This window comes from Pituophis catenifer, unplaced genomic scaffold, assembly GCF_029215685.1.
Source record: "Pituophis catenifer annectens isolate HBS135680 unplaced genomic scaffold, rPitCat1.0.hap2 SCAF_2, whole genome shotgun sequence".
Taxonomy (NCBI): Eukaryota; Metazoa; Chordata; class Lepidosauria; order Squamata; family Colubridae; genus Pituophis; species Pituophis catenifer.
The window spans coordinates 159,319,305-159,340,104 of record NW_027256882.1 but is presented as its reverse complement, the minus strand read 5'-3'; the positions used below and the strand labels follow the sequence as shown (position 1 = coordinate 159,340,104).

The 20,800-nt window shown below is 37.7% G+C and overlaps 1 protein-coding gene across 1 annotated transcript; it reads right to left on the bottom strand.

The window, feature by feature from the left end:
- Positions 1-6,274: 6,274 nt before the first annotated feature.
- LOC139310703 (aquaporin-5-like) lies at positions 6,275-11,520 on the bottom strand. Its single transcript, XM_070934912.1, has 4 exons — positions 11,158-11,520; positions 9,135-9,299; positions 7,928-8,011; positions 6,275-6,448 (listed from the first exon to the last, which is right to left on the bottom strand). Exons 1-4 carry the CDS (start codon positions 11,518-11,520, stop codon positions 6,275-6,277), a joined length of 786 nt encoding a protein of 261 aa, XP_070791013.1.
- Between the last annotated feature and the right edge of the window lie 9,280 nt (positions 11,521-20,800).

The window sequence follows — 20,800 nt, the reverse complement described above, 5'->3', positions numbered from 1 at the left end:
CTTATTGTTTTATTTGGAGTACTGATGGCCAGATCTTTGAACCCTCAACCTCTCTCATAAGACTTGTGCATAAATCCTCTTGAAACATACCCAGACCAATTTGAGGTGGTCCATTGCAAGATCTGGGCTCAAAAGATGAGCAAATATCTTTCAGGAAACGTTTCCTTCTTTCGCCATGGAATACGTAGGAAGAGTAAGGGATCCAGATTCAGAAATTATTGGAAACAGTTACACAGTGTATTTTAATTATTTTAAATACTATAAAACATTAGTGTAATAATGGGAAGACAAAGAGACACAAACAACTGTAAAAAAGTAAAACAAAGACCAAAGACTAGGGGAATTTGGGCTACTACTAATTAGGTACAGTATAGCTTAGATTTTTGAAAAACCATAGAGACCTATAAGGAGAAATTAGTGTAAAGATAATAACAGATAGATCATGATGTATTTTTGGAAGTTTGAACATAATTTTACCAACACAATTCTATCATAAAATGAAACATATTATGTATGAAAATATTTGACTGTTGATACCTTGTGATTTGGGGAATTAAATCATCTTCTCTCATCTGCCCATGACTAACCAATAAACATGAGACATGAATCATTAAATAAATAGATGGGAAATATATAAAAACTACTCAGGAACCATTTTAGCTCTCCCAAAAAACAACTCCTCTTTTGCATGTTTGATTCAAATAAGCAATTATTTGACAGGCACAAAAACAGTAGTTCTTTGGAACAGAAATGTATTACTAGTATGTATTGTTTAATAAATAATAAATTTTAACAAATGTGAATGTTATGCTGTATATTAAGCTGTTGAACTAATCTTTTGGTATAGATTTGGCCGTGATGTATTAGATTTTGAACAGTATTTATGTTAGAAGAAGAGAAGAGGAAAACCTTTTGTCCCAGAGAATGATTTAAAGATAAAATTATTGTATTTGTAAGACTCCATCAGACATTTCCCAAGGAAATTTGACAGTGTATTACAAAAATGGTGTCTGGTAATTTGTATGGCTAATGGCTTAGCTAAACAGAGCTTAACTAAACAGTGTGATGTTACAACATTCTTTTTTTTAATAGAGAACAATTATTCTTAAGCTTCTTTTTCAAGAGGCTTGGGGGAATATGAGAAAGTTAAACAAAAGAAAACCTCTTTAAACACAACTTAAGTACCAGTGCTTTACAATGGAAATTTGGACCCTGAGACCAAATCCATATAGCCTGCTGAGATTTAATGTAATATTTTGTTGTGAGTTTGACTAGGATGTTGTACGAGTCTAGCCGTGGTTCATGGCTGAACACATTTATGTTAAGGGTTAATTGCTGAGGGCTTAAATGTTACACAAGTCCAACAAATAATAGTTTATTCCATACATTGTGGAAAACCAAATCACCCTTTCCACATTCTGTTGAACTCAAGTCCACTGTTCTTTAGCAGCACTGAATTCCACAAGCATTTTTTAAAATGGACTTTGTACATGGTGTCTGAACACAGATTTTATTTCCACTGGTGTCTAGTGTCATGCTAGTCTAGTACATCATGTTGCTACCTCTTGGGGTAAAAAACCGGTTTGCCTGGATTTTTTTTGGTAAGTGGCCAGTTTAGTTTCCTTTCAAACTGCATGCAATTTCAAATGCAGCTCCAGAGGATCGCAGACTACAGCAATTGCAAAGCTTCCAGTACCTTTGTCTCCTGTTAAGCCCAGACCAAGTGGTCCAGTGAATGTCAGATGATTGGATCATTCTCTAAATGAATGTGTGTCTCCTTCATTTGCGTTCTTCTGTCAAGAAGCTCCCATGGTTTACTAGAGAAAGCAGTTTTAATGGTCAAGGCCCAAATTTATTTAATCAAGTGTAACTTCTTTCCTGGATTTATGAAAGGCTAATTTTGTCTAGAGGGAATTTGACTTCACGACCCATCTTGAAAGCAGTATGGAAGGTGAAGCTCTTTGTATGTTTGGATCTGACAAGCTTAGAAAATAAGCTTTATTATTAGGATGGGGTGGTGTCCAAATTGGATCACCAGTCATGCAAAATTAACACGAGGGAGGACCCTGGAGTCAAAAATAGCAAGGGATTCCTTTTATCAAAAAAAACTGAACAGAGTGCACAGGGTGTATTTTATATTAGTTAATTGGATTAGATTAAGAATTCTGTTTTCGGAGCAATTGCAACATAGGTACTTTTGTCCAAAAATGCACAGTTATCATATCATCGTTTAAAATGCCTTTTGATTCATAGCTCCGAGCTAACAAAGTGCTTTCAAACTATTTTTTAGCATTAGAGAAAGTAACATGAGTTTTACAAAATATTAAGCCAATAAAGACTATTTGTAAATGATTGTTCAAAGACACCAAATTTCAAGAATATAGAACAATATGGGTTAAGGAATAGCAGTTTGCAAGCATGAATGTTTGCTCAGATATTTAAGTTGCTTCGGCTCAATTTCTGAGCAGTTTACAATCTGCCTACTATATAGTAAGATTAAAACTGACAAAGAACAAAACAATAAAAAGGGCCTGGTGGCTCAGCAGACTGATAGCATTGTGATTAACACCAGCTGTCTGCAATTACTGTAAGTTCGAATCTTGCCAGGCTCAAGGTTGACTCAGCCTTCCATCCTTTCTAAGGTAGGTAAATTGAGGACCCAGTTTGTGGGGGCAATAAGCTAACTTTGTATAAATATACAAAAGTATGAAGGCTATTGCTTAACGCATTGTAAGCCGCCCTGAGTCTCCGGAGAAGGGCGGCATATAAATCAAATTAAAAAAAAAAATAAAGAACAGCAAACACAGAAATATACAGCTGCAACCACTTTAAAATCTGCAGCTAAAACCTGGAGATAGTAGCAATCTCTTCTCCAAGACCATTTCTCAAACAACTGAACAGGGAGAGGGCAGGCCTTATATCTGGGGAGAGGATAATTCCACAAGAATGATATGTTGCCACTTGCACATCATATTTCTATAGATCTAAAGTTAAGATCAATTCAACTACAAACTGAAACTCTATCTGTTGGTGGCGTCCTGCAGCTGACATGCTGGGAACACATAGTGTGGTCTGCATAGGGTGATTCCTCTTGTAGAATACCGATATTTATTCATTTCTATAGATGCTCAGGTTACTAAATGTTTGGACATTTAACAATGGAAATAGATATCATGATTTTTTTTATGATTGTAAACAACAAAATCAGCTCCCCCAATTCCTACTGAGTTGAGAAGACACTGGTTTTCCATTAGTTATAAAAACATGAAGTTGGACCGCACATTCAATTTTACTATTTTCTCCACTTTGTGATTTAAATTTGAGTAAATGTGAATATTTATTCATATCATAGGAACTCTTATCATAGGAAGGGAATATATAAGATACAATAGTATACAGGACAAGTAATTGCCTATGGGAATCCATCTTCACTCCCTCCTTCCAGGCATATCAATTAAACAAAGAAGCATCATTTATAGCTCCCACAATGCCTCTTATCTGACATCCCTTTGGGTCATTATGCAAATTAAATAATAATAAAAAGGGAAAGAGGTCCTGGCAATGTAATAATTGCAGGAAATTCACTCCTTGTTCTGGGCCAGGATTTCAGAATGGCTCAAGGCTTGACAAATGTATATTTGATTAGAGAAACAGAATGATAAATAACAGAGTTGGAAGGGACCTTGCAGGTCTTCTAATCCAACCTCAGGCAGGAAACTATACCATTTCAGACATATGGTTCCCAAAAGAGAGGGTGGCTTAGCTAAATCTTATACCAATATGTGTTGACACAATTCTTAAATATCCATCTATTCTTGATCTCAGTTGCTTATTCCCAAGCTGATGCACCTCCTTTCAAATTAACAGGTGGGATCAGCTCCCTGCTTGCGGGAGAAACAAGATGGTGGCTGCATTAAGTGTTAACCCTGTCCTTTCTGAACACACATCGACATACATTTACAAAGAGGGTGGCGCTTCCACTGTGTAGTTGTGCTGTCATCTTCACTTCCTTGCCTCTTCTCCCCCATGCTGTTCCTTAAATCTCACACTTTCAGACAAGGTTATTATACACCCTCCTCCTCTTTTATTGATAATAAATAATTCAATACATAACAAATAATGACAAAGCCTACAAGCAAAACACTTACTTCTTTTGTAGAAAAACAATAGTTGGACATGGCCTGTTCCCTCCAAAATTAAGTTATAAAGCAGACAAGTGTATAACATTTGTTCTGGACTTTTAGGTGGAGAATGAGGGCTTTTCCCCCTCATAAAAGGTAGGCTTTCTTAAAATTCAACTTTTGGCTTGGTCTTTCATCACATTCTCTTGAACCACAGCTGTTGTCATTCAGGGAACTTTATCTTGGTTTGTAGGCCTGACAGATAAGGTGGTCTTTCTCTGCAAGTAGATTCCCCCCTTCCCCCATCAGGCACACACTGAGCTCAGATTAGTTTATTTAGGACTTCTAAGTGGAGAATGAGTCTTCCCCCTGCCCTATATATCAATCAGGCTTTCCTAAGGCCCACCCGAGAACCCTTTTGCAGCCAATATAATTTTGTCCACATGGATGTTATCTGCTCCTGATCTTTCCCCAGAGCGCTAAGAAATATTGCATCTTTCTCAAGCTAGGGGATAATTATGCCTAAAATTGCTTGTCTGTATAGTTATTTTACATACGTCCTCATTCTTTGGGGGGAGGGAATTCATTTGGTGTTACCCTGAGGCGGGAAAGGGAGAGTGAAATGGTGACTCATCCGAGGTGTTATGAGTGCATTGCACTCACGCGTTGTTGCACCTTCCTGTGCTGCTTCTCTCTCTGTATCTGGAATCCAAGCATATGTTGAACGCTGTTGTCAGCTACTAGTGCCGACTTTTATCTCCTGTTATTGGTTCTACTCCTGGTCTCATTTCTACCAATTAATTGCAGTTCTCCTCCCCTGATCTCCCCTGTTGACTTGTTCCAAGCAACACAAATGATGGCAATTCTCCTTCCTTCTCAGTTCCTTCTCTCTCTGCATCAGAAACATGCAGGAACTAAGTCGGGATGATCTAAATGGCTACGGGAGACAGACTGAGCTCTATTGAATAGCCCTCAAAGAATTTCTGTCTGCTGCTTCTTGGAAGATGGAAATTAAGCCAAAGGAAAGAACTTTGATGTACTGTATTCCCTTTGAACCCTGGAATCACTTTAGGAAGGGAATGGCTGCAGGCAGTTCCTGAGAACACTCGCTCCCCTCGGCATTCTATGACAAGAAGAAGACTCTTTATAGATCTTAAAGTACTATCTTCTTTTAAGAAGATCTGCCTCCCTGGGACCTCCTACAAATCCTCACAGGTTCCAGTGCAAAGCTGCTCTCAGTTTTTCCCTCTTTCACAAGCCAACCATAACAGCCCTCAGCTCAGGGTTTTGCTTCATATTTCGGCTGCCTTAAATATTGAAATTAAAAACATCCTACTCATTTCAAAACAAGTGACAAATATCGGTGTATAGATGAGATGAGCTCAAGCCACTGTGCCCCCCTCCCCCCCAAAAAGTCTGGAGCATATCAATAAATCTGTAGTGACAAATTTTGGACTCCTGCCAATGTCAATATCAAATGTCAATATCTAAACAAATGTTCAGTGACCTGTTCAGTGGTGGGTTTCAATTTTTTTTACTACCGGTTCTGTGGGTGTGGCTTGGTGGGCGTGGCTTGGTGGGCGTGGCAGGGGAAGGATACTGTAAAATCTCCATTCCCACCCCACTCCAGCGGAAGGATAGTGTAAAATCTCCATTCCCTCCCCACTCCAGGGGAAGATTACTGCAAAATTCCCATTTCCTCCAGATCAGCTAGGACTCAGGAGGCAGAGAATAGATGGGGGCAGAGCCAATCAGAGGTGGTATTACAGGTTCTCTGAACTACTCAAAATTTCTGCTACTGGTTCTCCAGAACTGGTCAGAACCTTCTGAAACCCACCTCTGGACCTGTTGTAAAAAAAAAGAAAAAGAAAATAAATGTGGATAGAACAATCCTGGAGCCCATCTAGGTTTTTGCAGCCCCAGGAGGTGAATGTACTGTCCTTGTCTGATGAATGAGCCATGTTTTCTCATGCACTCACATACATACAGCCGCGGATTCAAGACAGTTATTTAGGCAAGTAAGCTGTTTCCATTCCCTCTTCAGGTCCTGGGCACTGGGGGAAGTTTCTTGGGCTTACAAGGTATACAGTGAGTGTTTATGGACATGCAAGCCATCCGGTTCCTTTTCTCCCTCTCCTTCTGATCGCTTTTGTTTATGGAGAAGACATTTCCATACTTTTCTCTTTGATTTCCCACTCTTCCTCTGACTCGTAAGTACCTTTGATGATGGCTACTCTTTCAGACATAGTCATTGAGTGAGGAAGCAGAAGGTAGTTGTACAACAGAGAAGCTAGAATGGCTCCAGAAATGGGTCCAACCCAGAACACCTAAAAAACCAATACAAGGAATTAGTTAAAGACTTTCCAATTTCCCCAACTATGCCAGCTAACGCAGTTAATACAGTTATTGGTGGGTTTACACAACATATGGGTATTGGTTAAATAGGGCCAAAGTAGGTTTGGTAGGTTCTGAAAAGCTATCTATTATTTTAACAAGTTGTATGAATCAGAATATCCTATTAAGACATAATAACATTTGATTTGATATTATGTGATACATTATTATTATTATTATTATTATTATTATTATTATTATTATTATTATTATTTTATTTGATTTATATGCCGCCCTTCTCCGGAGACTCAGGGCAGCTTACAATGCGTTAAGCAATAGCCCTCATACTTTTGTATATTTATACAAAGTCAGCTTATTGCCCCCACAAACTGGGTCCTCATTTAACCTACCCTAGAAAGGATGGAAGGCTGAATAAACCTTGAGCCTGGTAAGATTCGAACCTGCAGAAATTGCAGGCAACTGTGTTAATAACAGGGTGCCTTAAACCACTGTACTACCAAGGCTCTTATTATGTGATTTATTATGGGATATTATGTGATACAGCCTAGTTCATAATGCCTCTGAATTTCAGAAACATTGAATTGTTTCTGCTTGTGCAAAATCTCTGTGACTTTTCAGAAGCTAGTATGAACTGTATCCGGGCAGTGATGTATATATATCGATTCCTTGATTGTCTTCAGATTCTTATGAAATTACATCAATTTGAAGGTTCTTTTTTAAAAAAATCAAAACACAAAGACAAAGAAAAATACTGTTTCCAAGGAAGGAAATAATGTTTCGGTGATACTTGTGGTGATTGTAATGGGCTTCTGCATTTCACAGTTTTTTCAGCTCACATTTTAAGAACCATAGTTTCAGCTGAGAAATGAACATGTGAGACTAGAGACAGAGAAATCCTGTTCTGTTACGAACGTTACAGAATTTTTGGCTCAGCATGGTTGCAAAGCAGAAGAGAATAATGCTATACTTCTTTTGAAATATTTCTAGGTTATATATTGAATTATATATTAGATCATAATGTTATTGATCTGGAGTAGACCATAATCCAACCCCATTTCTACGTAGCGCAAGGATCCATTTCTTATGATTTGGAAACTATATTTCTGTTGACCAACCCCCACTTTGATAAACTACAATGTCAAGGTCCTTTTCATACGTAATGTTATTAAGGTAGGTATTGCCCATGCTATACCTGTGGATTTAGTTATTTTTAATGGAGAACTTTGTATTTATCTGATTAAATTCCATTCTGTTCTTTTCATCCCACTTTCCTAATTTATCATAATAACTTGGATGTTCTATTTCCTTCAGTATTAATTATCCTTCCCGGTTTTATGTCATCTGCTAACTGAATAAGCATTCCTTCTAGAAAGCTGCCATTAAAAATATGGTTTGATCAATTTCATTTTGATTACTAGGAGCTTTGGCGCTATTATAAATCCACTTCTTACCCAATGAGAAGAGGTAAATCTTTTCATGACAACCGCAGGTCCAAAAGACCTGGCAGGATTCATAGAGCAGCCAGTGAAATAGATCTGTAGAGGAGAACAACAAAATAGGTTAGGCATATAAACTTCCCTTGCCACTTCAAGGCGGACTTTTCTAACAATCTGTCTGCTCCTTCCCCTGGAAGATCACCTGTCAATTGTCCTTCAGGTAGCATTTCTCTTGCCATATACTATGGGAAACCTGGTTTTCCGTATCACAGCAGCCAAATATTAAAGGCCTCCTATGGCTCCTGTTCCCAGCACCAGTCATGGAGAACACGAAAGGTCCGGCAATACACACCAAGGAAGAGTTATTGTTTAAGAGGAATTTTGGCACTTCCTTCTGTGGCTTGATGCTACAGAGGCTCTACCATCTGTGCTGATGTTTGGAGGAAAGACAGACAGCATGAAGTTCAACACAGGCACCACATGGATTGTGAGGACTGAGTGTTATGAATTCTGTTAATTACACCACTCACGAAAGCTTCTGCCTATAACATGGGTGTCCAACCTTGCCTTGGGCTGCATTGAGTGAAGAGGAATTGTCTTGGGCAGCATATATATTACATAACATAATTAATATGTATTGATAACAAACTTTATTTTTAAAAAATATTTTTATTGTGGGGCCACATTACTAGTTGTCCAGGGTTGTATGTGGCCTGTGTGGTTGTTTGTGGGTTGGAAACGCCTAGTCTACAATGCCTATAGTAGAGCCTAAGTTTGTTCTGAAATCTTGTACCTCAGAATTGGGAAGTCGCTGTATAGGAAGTTATCCTATTCTCAGAAAATCCCCATATTCCTAATGGTCAACTGTGCAGAAAAGATTGTAGCTACAGATGCCTTGTTCCCCTGGAGTTCACACACAAGCTGCTTGCACAGAAGGACAAACAGACTGTCATAGTTATAGCACAGGGGTGGGCAGATGTGGCCCTTTTACAACCTGTGGACTTCAACTCCCAGAATTCCTGAGACAGCTTGGCTTTTTCAGGAATTCTGGGAGTTGAAGTCCACAGGTTGTAAAAGGGCCACATTTGCCCACCCCTGTTATAGCACCTTATGATCTGAGGGTGGTTTTCAGCCAAAAGTTGCAGTGATGAGTGGAACAAGTACACTCCCTCCATTTGCTCCTTTCTTCGGCTTTTGCACAATGAGCACAAACAACACTTACCCCCACCAGATGGCCCAGAGCGGCTGACATTCCAATGGACAGAGATGGGGATCCCACGTTGTCATTTCGGCGGTTGTCGGTTGAGGCAAAAATGCACAAGACAAGCTGGAAAGTCAAGATAATCTCCACAACCACAGCCTGACCTGCTGTTGTGTTGTTGCTAAGCTGTTAGAAGAAAAAGGACAGAGGTTTAGTCTTTAGTCTTGTATGTTCTTGTCAGGAAGTCACTTCTGCTGAAAATCAAGAAGAATTGTGAATGCCGAACTGTGGAACAGATCTTTGTGATTGCCTTTTGGTTTAAATCTTTTTTAATTTTCTGAACTGCAATTAACTCTGCACAGTGGCTTTTCCTGTGTCATTGGGGGGTGTGTTCCTTAATCTCAAATAAACAATTCCACTTACCAAGTTTCAGCACAGGTATGAGATTAGAGGTACCTTCCAAAAAGAACAAGCTAAGAGGCTTTTGAAAGCTCTGCAAAAAATAGAGCATGGTTCTTTGGGTGTTAAGAACTTCAACCCTGATTTCGTAAAATCTCTTTCATATTGTGTCTTGGTCACAGAAATTAAGCCTCGTCTCCTTCATCCCATCTGGAATATTTTCCTTTGGATAATGTTGTATCTACCAGTATGTCAAATGGGCTTTAAAACCATGGGGGCTTGTTGAAGATAACAGAAGGAAAGATAAGAGATTGTTCAGTAATTTGGAATAGATTTAAATTTTCTTTTAGGTAGTCTCAGTTGGAGGTACCCTGACCTTTAAATGGGTCCTGATATCATACTTAATGCAAGAATCTATTAAATATGACTTAGAAAAGACTAGTATTAATATATACTTCATTTAAATTCCATTGGGGATTTACATATATTTTTTTACCACCTAAGGCAATGCTTACTTTAGTTGGGGTTATAATGCAAATAGAAAGCTTTGATGGAGCAAGAGGCTCTGGGTTACTCCCCTTAGGTTTTTCTTCTAATAACCATAATTAGACAATTGATACAATATCTACATCACTGGGACGGTGAGTGCTGATGAAGTATCTGTATCTTTTTTTGTCCAGCTCTAATAATGGTTCTCACAAGCTTCCCAGATTGTTTGTCTAATTTATTATGATGAAACCTTGGGTTCAATGAATTTAAGGCTGCCCTGTGATCTTTTCCAGGGACCTTGAGATAGGCCTGTTCTACATGTTTGTAGCTGTCCATCCTTTTCTGTTCAAAGCCCTCTTTCCTTGCACTGAGCCAGAAATGATTACCCTGATTATCAAAAGCTGTTTTTCAGGAGGCTTGGAGGAAACAATATAGTAAATGATATGTATGTGTATGCTTGTGTGCACGCGTGTAAATCCTAGGCATCGTTCTTTTGATGCCTTTCCAAGAACACACAAGCCAAAGCTCACAAATTTGCATCAAGTGTGAAATTACTGGGAAAAGGAAAACAATGATTGTTTAATAAGCAACCAATACCTAGGTAGATTCCTTATGTTGTTCCTGCTGATCTTTTGATCGATGGCAGTGATTGACTTAATGCAGTTCTTGCTTTCCTTTTTAAACCGACTCATTCATCCCCTTAGGACATGGGGACATTTGAATAGAATAGAATAAAATAACAGAAGGGACCTTGGAGGTCTTCTAGTCCAACCCCCTGCCCAGGCAGGAAACCCTACACCACTTCAGACAAATGGTTATCCAACAACTTCTTAAAAATTTCCCCTCTTGGAGCATTCACAACTTCTGCAGGCAAGTTGTTCCACTTATTAATTGTTTGCACAGAGCTCTTCCTTCTAAATAGCTCCATGCATGCTAGCAAACTTCTAGGGCCATGGATAAGAGAACATTTCCCTCTTACATTCCATCTGTTGTACCACCTGCTCTCTGGGAATGGAAAAAACACTCTTGCACCAGTATCCAGGAACAGAACAGCTGCTACTTCTTTTCCCCTGAGATGCAAATTTTCCTTGGACCTGCCTGAGAATTCTTCCTACAAATAATTAGACCCCACTCCCTTGTGAGAGGATGTACTTACCCCATTGGCTGCCAGATTACCACGGGCATTGGTGGGGGTCAATCCATAAAGGATGCCTGCACCAGCAATGGCCCCGAGCAGCTGAGCCACGATGTAAAACAACATCCGGAGGAAAGAGATCTGATTCCCAACGAAGAAGGCGATGGTCACCGCTGGGTTGACATGGCCACCACTGATATGACCAAAGGTCTGTACTATTGTGCCAATTGCCAAGCCAATTGCCAGGGAAATCTGAAGGACACTTGGCAAGGCTGATGGCCACTTCAAGGCTGAGCCCAAACCAATGCACACAAAAATCATGGTTGCCAAGAACTCGATGAAGACAGCACGGAGAAAAACAACAGTGCAAACTTCTCTCCTCATGGCTGGGCTGGAGCTGGTGGACTGGCAATGATAAGGCCAAAGATGTAAAAGGATTGTCCAAAAGTTGGGGCCATGCAGATATATATATATATATATATATATATATATATATATATTATATATATATATCTTTCTCTCTGTAGGTGTAGCCAGAAGGGATTGTGCCCAAGTATGGGTGGAGCCAAGAAGGTGGCCAGTCCCCTCTTCTACCTGCTCTCCTAGAGTTTGGAAACTTTCCATCTTCATGCCAAGGTCTAAGCTTTCCCTTTTTGCAAGCTCCAATTTGGATGCTAATTTCCTTATTTTTATCTCCACACAATGGAGCCCTGTTGAATGGCCTTGCTGTAATGGGATAGCCACAGCATTGCATAATGACATACAGATTAGCACCTAGTCTGTTTACTCTGGCCCTTCTCACTCCCCGGCCTTTTTCCTTTTCTAAGCATCTTTGATTTGTAACCTTGGGCTTTTTTTTTAAAAAAGGATTTTTTTAAACAGCATTTGGATTGTGGCACCTTTGGTCTACTTCTTCTTTAATCCTTGGACAATTATAAGTGGGCAGCTTTGCCAAACTGGATTCTTTGGAAAATGAATATTTTTCCCCCAATGAATTTTTTTTTCCAGAGGAAAAACTAGAGAACCTGAAAGCCAGGCCATGGCCTCATGTGCTGATTTGTCCCAAGGCTAGAGTTCCTAAGGAAGCTGGTGAATCAGGTATAACTATAAAAAGAGCTATTTGCTGCAGAAAACCTGAAATCTATTTGATTGGACAAGATTCTTCATGATTTACAATCAAGGGAATGCTACATCAGGAGCACTGGTGCCTTACAGTTTAATTGGCCCTAATTGATTCTCAGCAAATATCTTCCAATGGAGTTTATTCAAGCCTTTGGTAGATCTATTTGTTTATTAGATGGTTATCCTGCCTTCCCTTCAGGAACTCAAGAAACTGTACTCCTTCCTCCAAAAGCTGTGGTGGACACATGCAGACTTGATTTGGATTAACTGCCATTGCTCCTTGTCAAATGTTGTTTCATTTCACAGTTGTTATTTGCTATCAAGTTATCATCTGTTTCATCTATCTTCTGAGATAGAATTCAGCAATAAAAAGAATAAAAATATTTAATAAATCAGAGAAGCTAAAATTAGAAATTATATGCCTACAAGAAGTTCATATTGGAAAACAACATAAAAAACTTTTGGAGTGAAGAAAATTGGGGACATTGTATACAACATTGGCCTGTCAAAGTAAAAGAGGAGTAGTATTTTACATTAAACGGACAATACAATCCAAAGAAATATTTGAGGATGAGGAAGGAAGAGTACTAATGGTAGAAATTGTAATGAACTACAAAAAAGTATTACTGGTGGGTATATATGCTCCAAATGAAAATCAAGAAGAATTTTATGCAAAACTACACAAGAAAATACTAGAATATGAATATGAAGAAATTTGCATAATAGGAGATTTTAATGTGATTGTTGATAACGAGCTAGACTATAAATCTAGAAAAGTGAATAAAAATCCAAGAAAGACACTTCCGAAAACATTTAAGACAATGAAAGATGAATTAAGCTTGCAGGATGCTTGGAGAAAAAGAAATCTGAAGGAGAAACAATATACATTTTATTCAAACAGTCATATGTCATGGTCAAGAATAGACATGATGTGGATGTCAACAGACTTAATATCTAAGATAGATAACATTGAAATAGAAGCAAATATATGGGCAGATCATAATCCAATAATGATGATATGGAAAGGACAAGGAAAAAGAATGAGATGGACATTAAATCAAAGTTTACTAAATGAGAAAGACTTTATACAATATATGGAAAAAGAATTGATTTTTTTTCTTTAAAGAAAATAGAAAAGAAGATACATCATTGCAAAATGTATGGGACACTAGCAAAGCATATATAAGGGGTTTGGTAATGACCTATACAGGAAAAAGAAACAAACATAATAGACAAGCTCAAAAGAAATTGGAGGAGGAATATAAGAAGTTAGAGAAAGAATTGCAAAAAAATCCACAAGATAAAAAAATAAAAAACTTAATGGACTTGAAAAAACATAAATTGAACTTAATAGAAAATGAAGACCTGGCAAGAAAAATAAAATCATCAAAGCAAAGTTTTTTTGAAAATGCAAATAAACCAGGAAAATGGCTGGCATATAAGATGAAGAAGGAAAAATAAAGGAAATTGCTAATTCAATTATTAGATCAAGAGGGAAAGATATGCTATTGAATTGAGGAAAAGAATAATAATAATAATAATTGAGGAATACTATAAGAAATTATATCAACAAGAGCAGATATCAGAAGCAAAGATAGAACAATATTTGGAAAAAGTGATGATCACTAAAATACCAGGACAATTTAAAAAAGCATTAGGAGAAAGAATATCAATTAGGGAATTGATGGAGGGAACTAAAAAGCAGAACAGAAAAACTCCAGGACCAGATGGACTACCAGCATAATTATATAAAAAGTTGCAAGATGTACTAAGCAATACACTGTTACAAGTATTTAATGATTTACTAATAGAAGCCAAGGTTCCGAACTCATGGATGGGGGCATATATAACTCTTAAACCAAAAGAAGAATCAAATAAAGAATTATAGACCAATTTCTCTATTAAATGCAGATTATAAAATATTCGCATCAATTATGGTGGAAAGATTAAAGAGGTTGCTAAATGAATTTATAAATTTAGATCAAAATGGTTTTTTGCCTAAAAGACAAATTAGAGACAATATAAGAAATACACTGGATACATTGGAATATTATGAGGCACATTCAGAGAAACAAATGGCATTGTTATTTTTAGATGTGCAGAAAACATTTGATAATGTGAATTGGCAATTTATGACTTTACAATTACAAAAGATGGATTTGGAGGATAGGTTCATTAATATGGTTAAGACCATATATAAAGACCAATCGGCAAAGGTAATCATAAATGGTGAAATGACAGAGAAAATACATATAAGACAAAGGGTTTATTTTGACCCTAGAAATTTTAAACAGAAAAATAAGACAAGATAAAAAGTAAAAGGGATGAGAATTAAAAAAGAAGAATATAAGCTACAAGCATTTGCAGATGATTTAGTTTTCATTATGGAAGAACTAATAGAAATGGGCCCAAAGCTAATTGAGCAAATAGAGGAATATGGAGAAGTAGTGGGATTGAAAATAAATAAAGATAAGACAAAAATTATAGTTAAAAATATGAGAGAAAAACAAAAGAAGCAACTAACGGAGAAGTTAGATATTCAAATACGGAAGAAAGTGAAATATTTGGGCATCCAATTAACTCCAAGATGTATTACAGTGAAGGAAGATAATTAATGTAAATTGAGAAATCAAATTGAAACAGATTTGGAAAAATTTACAACTATCTTTAATGGGAAGAATAGCGTTAATCAAAATGAATATATTGCCAAGACTGTTGTTGTTTTTTCAAACAATTCCGATAAAGTTGGAGAAAAAATATTTTGAATGTCTGAATAAAATGATGTGGAAATATATATGGCAAGGGAAAAAAGCAAGAATTAATCTTAAATTGCTTCAAGATTCTAGAACTAGAGGAGGATTTGGTCTACCAAATTGGGAATTGTATCACCAAGTGGTGATGTTAACTTGGATTAAAGAATGGATTTTATTGAGGAATATAAGACTATTGACTTTGGAAGGACATGATTTACAACTAGGTTGGCATGCTTTCTTATGGTATAGAAAAAATAGGATACATGGATACTTCCAGAGACATTGTGTAAGGAATGGTTTGTTAGCAGTATGGAGAGAGAGAAAGAAAAACACTATATGGAAATACCAATGTGGCTTTTAACAATAGAAGCGTTGACACATCCAAATATGATTAACATGGACAAGATTGTACGATACAAGGACATTTTAACATAGAAGGGAGAACTAAAACAGAAACAAGATTTAGAAAAACAAGGGATTGAGACTGATTGGTATACCAGGCTGCAGATACAATAAAGATATGATAAAAATTTGAAACAATATGATTTTAATCTGGGGGAATCAGAGCTGGATCAGATAATGACTGGGAAAATGAAAATGATGAAAAAATGATTAAAAGATTGTACAATTATTTGTTGCAAATTAGACTGGAAGATGAAGAAGTAAAAGAGACAATGATAACATGGGCGAAAAACTTTGGTTATGCAATAGAATTAGAGAAATGGCAACAACTGTGGGAAAGGAATGATAAACTGACAATGGCAACTGCATATAAAGAAAATCTATATAAAATGTTTTATAGATGGCATATGCCACCAGAAAGAATAGCAAAAATGTTTAAGGATAAATCAGCCAAGTGTTGGAAATGTTCACATTTGCCAGGATCATATTACCATACGTGGCGGTCATGTGTAGAAGCGAAAAATTATTGGTCTAGAATACAGACATGGTTGGAGGAAACGTTACACAAATCTATAGAATTAAAACCAGAGGGTTTTTTATTGGGTATTCTCCCAGAAAGATATAGTAAAGAAGATGTATATTTAATTATACATATAATAACAGCAGCAAGAATTGTATTTGCGCAAAATTGGAAGACAGAAAAATCCTGTCAGAAGGTGAAGTAATAAAAAAGATTTTAGACTGTGTGGAAATGAATAGATTAACTTTAAGAATAAAAGATAAAGAGGAATTGGTGTTTTTCAAGACATGGGGAAGATTTTATGTATGGTTAGAAAAGAAATATGAATAAAAGATGATAGATAAATGATTTAGATAATAGAAAGTTAAATGAGGGAGAGGAGAAAAAAGAAATAGAAACCCAGAGTAAATGGAAAAGGGGGATGGGAGGGAGGGAAAAGAAAGAAGACTATAAGGATAAATGTACAATTATAAAGATAACAGTGATAGATTGAGTAAAATTGAAAAGAAAGCGAAAAGAAGGTATATATTATTAGAATACTGGAATTGCTTGGATACCAAACAAGGAAAATATTCCATAACAAAGGAGAAAGAAAGGAGAGAGGAGCAGAGGGTAAGAAGAGAAGAGGGAGAGAGGAATGGAAGAAAGGGGAAAGGAGAGGAAGAAAAGGCAGGGGACAGGAGTAGGAGAGAAGGTAAGAAAGGGGGAAAATAGGAGAGGAGTGGGGGAAAGGAAGGGAATGTAGGAAGAGGAAGGAGAGGAGGAGGGAGAAAGTAGGAGAGGAGAGGAGGGAGGGAGGGAAAGAAGGAGGTTTGTTGTGAAACGAGGGAAAAGAAAAGGTAGAAGAGCAACCCCAAATGTAATTAAAATGCCTTATTTTTATACTTTCTTTAAGAAAAATATGTATATGTATGACCAATTATATATAAGAGAATGTACATTTATATTATGTGTATAAGAAATAAAAATGAAAAGTTTTTTTTTTTTTTTTTTTTAATGGCAACTGTCTGGATTGAGGGTTTGTCCTCAGTCCCGCCACTGCTGGGTATGCACAGAAATGAATGCAAAGTAAAACAGACTGAAAATGCCACAGATCAGTGGGGTCTGCAAAATGATTAGCATTGGCCCATATCCATGCTTAAATCTAGGCAATGCTTGGTGGGCGTGGCAGGGGAAGGATACTGTAAAATCTCCACTCCCTCTTGATCAGCTCTGACTCCAAAGGCAGAGAATAGATGGGGGCGGGGCCAGTCAGAATTTTTACTGCTGGTTCTCCGAACTACTCAAAATTTCCGCTACCGGTTCTCCAGAACTGGTCAGAACCTGTTGAAACCCACCTCTGTCCCTGTCCCAGTGGGAGACATGTAACCAGCCTCCATACTATGTTCTTCCATAGCAAACCCACAAACGCACAGGACCTGTTTTCCATTAGTAGAGAATCTTAATAATGAGAGAATTGTTGCTGGGAGCTGGACTGATAACACTTTCCTGGCAAGGTTGCTTTAACTCAACTGGAGAGGAAGCTGGCAGCCTGCTGGCAAATACATATCCACGCAGGCTTGGTTTGCCACTATAATCTTTCATGATTTGTACCTACAAAGGCAAATAAACAGTGCTCTTTCTCTGTGCCTGAATGCATATGTCAGCCTGTCTCTGTGATGTGAGCACAAAAAAAAAATTAAAAAAAATGGGGTGTGGGTCTTTGCAGGAGGGACAGAGGCTGCCTTATATATCTCTCTGTGTGTGTTAGTCTCAGTGATGGGTTCTGCCTTCTCTCTAAAGACATTCAGCAGCTCAGTGAGTACTAGGAAATGATGGGGGAGCAAACACAGAAGAAAGATTGGAGTATTAAATGAGAATTTGGACTATGTTTTATTTGGAACAGCTTACATCTTATATCAACAATATCTGCCTATTGCAGGCCCTTGGGAAGGACTCGATAGATAAATAAAAGTGTCAGATGTAGTCTAAACATCTGGCTGACTGTGCAAAAAACTTTAATCCCCATATAATTAAAACTGCAATATGTATAAATTAATAATAAAAATCTTTAATTAAATAATCAATGTAACATTGATAGTAATTATATATTATATTATATAATACATGACCCCCAAAACAACTGGAGCACCACTTGAACAATAATTGGCATTGACAAAATTGTCATCGGTCAATTGCAAAAGGCAGCTTTACTTAGAACAGTTTATATCTGGCAGTCAGGGACGGGTTTCATTTGTGACTCTTGAGAGAAAGAACCTCCATCAGTCAAGTTTCATCCTGGTGTCATTTCAGCTCAACATGAAATTAGAGTGTAGAGCAGTGTTTCTTCTCCAAAACAATTTTCTACACCTCTGAGCTGAGAACTTGTACAGCATTTGTCAGAGGGGGAATGTATCTGGCTTATTGTTTTATTTGGAGTACTGATGGCCAGATCTTTGAACCCTCAACCTCTCTCATAAGACTTGTGCATAAATCCTCTTGCAACACACGCAGACCAATTTGAGGTGGTTCATTGCAAGATCTGGGCCCAAAAGATGAGCAAATATCTTTCAGGAAACGTTGTCCTTCTTTCACCATGGAATACGTAGGAAGGGTAAGGGATCCATATTCAGAAATTATTGGAAACAGTTACACAGTGTGTTTTGATTATTTTAAATACTATAAAACATTAGTGTAATAATGGGAAGACAAAGAGACACAAACAACTGTAAAAAAGTAAAGCAAAAACCAAAGACTAGGGGAATTTGGGCTACTACTAATTAGGTACAGTATAGCTAAATTTGAGTAAATGTGAATATTTATTCTTATCATAGGAACTCTTATCATAGGAAGGGAATATGTAAGATACAATAGTATACAGGACAAGTAATTGCCTATGGGAATCCATCTTCACTCCCTCCTTCCAGGCATATCAATTAAACAAAGAAGCATCATTTATAGCTCCCACAATGCCTCTTATCTGACATCCCTTTGGGTCATTATGCAAATTAAGTAATGATAAAAAGAGAAAGAGGTCCTGGCAATGTAATAATTGCAGGAAATTCACTCCTTGTTCTGGGCCAGGATTTCAGAATGGCTCAAGGCTTGACAAATGTATATTTGATTGGAGAAACAGAATAATAAATAACAGAGTTGGAAGGGACCTTGCAGGTCTTCTAATCCAACCTCAGGCAGGAAACTATACCATTTCAGACATATCGTTCTCCAATCTCTTCTTTAAAACTTCCAATGGTGGAACATTCACAACTTCTGGAGGCAAATTGTTCCATTGATGAATTGTTCTGTCAGGAAACTTCTCCTTAGTTCTAAGTTGCTTCTCTCCTTGATTAGTTTCCACCCATTGCTTCTTGTCTTGTCCTCAGGTGCTTTGGAGAATAGTTTGACTCCCTCTTCTTTATGGCAACCCCTGAGATATTGGAACATTGCTATCATTTCACCCTAGTCCTTCTTTTCATTAAACTAGACATACCCAATTCCAGCAACCATTATATGTTTTAGCCTCCAGTCCCCTATTCATCTTTGTTGCTCTTCTCTGCACTCTTTCTAGAGTCTCAACATCTTTTTTAACATCGTGGAGATCAAAAGTGAATGCAGTATTCCAAGTATGGCCTTACCAAGGCATTATAAAGTGGTATTAACACTTCACATGATCTTGATTCTATCCCTCTGTTTATGCAGCCCAGAACTGTGTTGGCTTTTTTGGCAGCTGCTGCACACTGCTGGCTCATATTTAAGTGATTATCCACTAGGACTCCAAGATCTCTCTCACAGTTACAAATCTGATCTGCTTGTGGGATATATGCAAGGGAAGACCCGTTAAACAAATAGGCATCTTCTAAGTCAGGATTCTCCAACCTTGGCAACTTTAAGTTTTGCTGGCTGAGGAATTCTGGGAGTTGCAGTCCTCAAGTCTTAAAGTTCCCAAAGTTGGAGACCCCTGTTCTAAGTGTTTCTTTTGTCTAATGTTTTCCTTCAAAGAGTCCTTTGAACACAATAAGCTGCACAGAGTTAGCCTGTAATAAGATGGGTGGCCAATAAATAACAAAGAAACAAGAAAGCAAGCAAGGAATGGTACATGCTGCTAGTTTTAGATCCTGGATTTAATGCTTTTATTTCTGCAAAGGACAAGAAAAAGGGCTGTCCCTTTAAGGTCGGGTAGGAAGCATGCAGCTAACATTTCTCTTTACACTTGCCCTCTCTTACAGAATCCACAGCAATCCCATACTTTGTTTGTGCCTAGGTTCCTGAGGAATTAGAGAAATACCGAAGGGAATCAAAGCCAAAGACCTGATTTAAATAAAGAATTTTATTGTTGAATTGCTGGAATCTCTAGCCTGTAATGCATCTTACTATTTTGGTGCAGACAATAGGCAGAGTGATCCTGCATAGGGGATGTGTCTGTATTACGTGCCTGGTCAGGATAGACTTTTTCAATGTTTTGGAAAGGGAAATATTAAGATCATTCTTCTTCTTTTTCTTTGCCATGTTATTCTTGATTTAGTAAAGAGATTGTAAGGGTGTGTTTTCCACTTTAAATTGATGGAAACCTAGTTCTATAGAACCGGTAGTAAAACTGGCGGGAGGCTCTGCCCACTCGCCACGATGTCATCATGGCTGATCTGCGCATGCGCGCACTCCCGTTGCGAACCGGTAGTAAAGGTAAGTGGAACCCACCCCTGCTCCATACCAATAGAAGTGAATATTTGTAGCTCAGGTTGAACTGCAGGGTCTTTGGTGCTGCCTGAGCTTGGTTGTTTTCTTGCAGATGTTTTATCACCACAACTAGGTAACAACACTAGTGCTGTGCAATGAAACATCTGCAAGAAAACAATCTCAGGCTCAGGCAGCTCCAAGAACCCTGAAGAAA

Bases quoted from the DNA above. Each gene is read 5' to 3' on its own strand.
- LOC139310703 (XM_070934912.1), bottom strand. From the start codon at position 11,520: ATGAGGAGAGAAGTTTGCACTGTTGTTTTTCTCCGTGCTGTCTTCATC. The intron at 9,300-11,157 runs GTAAGTACATCC...TTCTTCTAACAG, and splicing joins GTAATCTGGCAGCCAATGGG to CTTAGCAACAACACAACAGC. The intron at 6,449-7,927 runs GTAAGAAGTGGA...TTGGTTTTTTAG, and splicing joins GATTTACCTCTTCTCATTGG to GTGTTCTGGGTTGGACCCAT.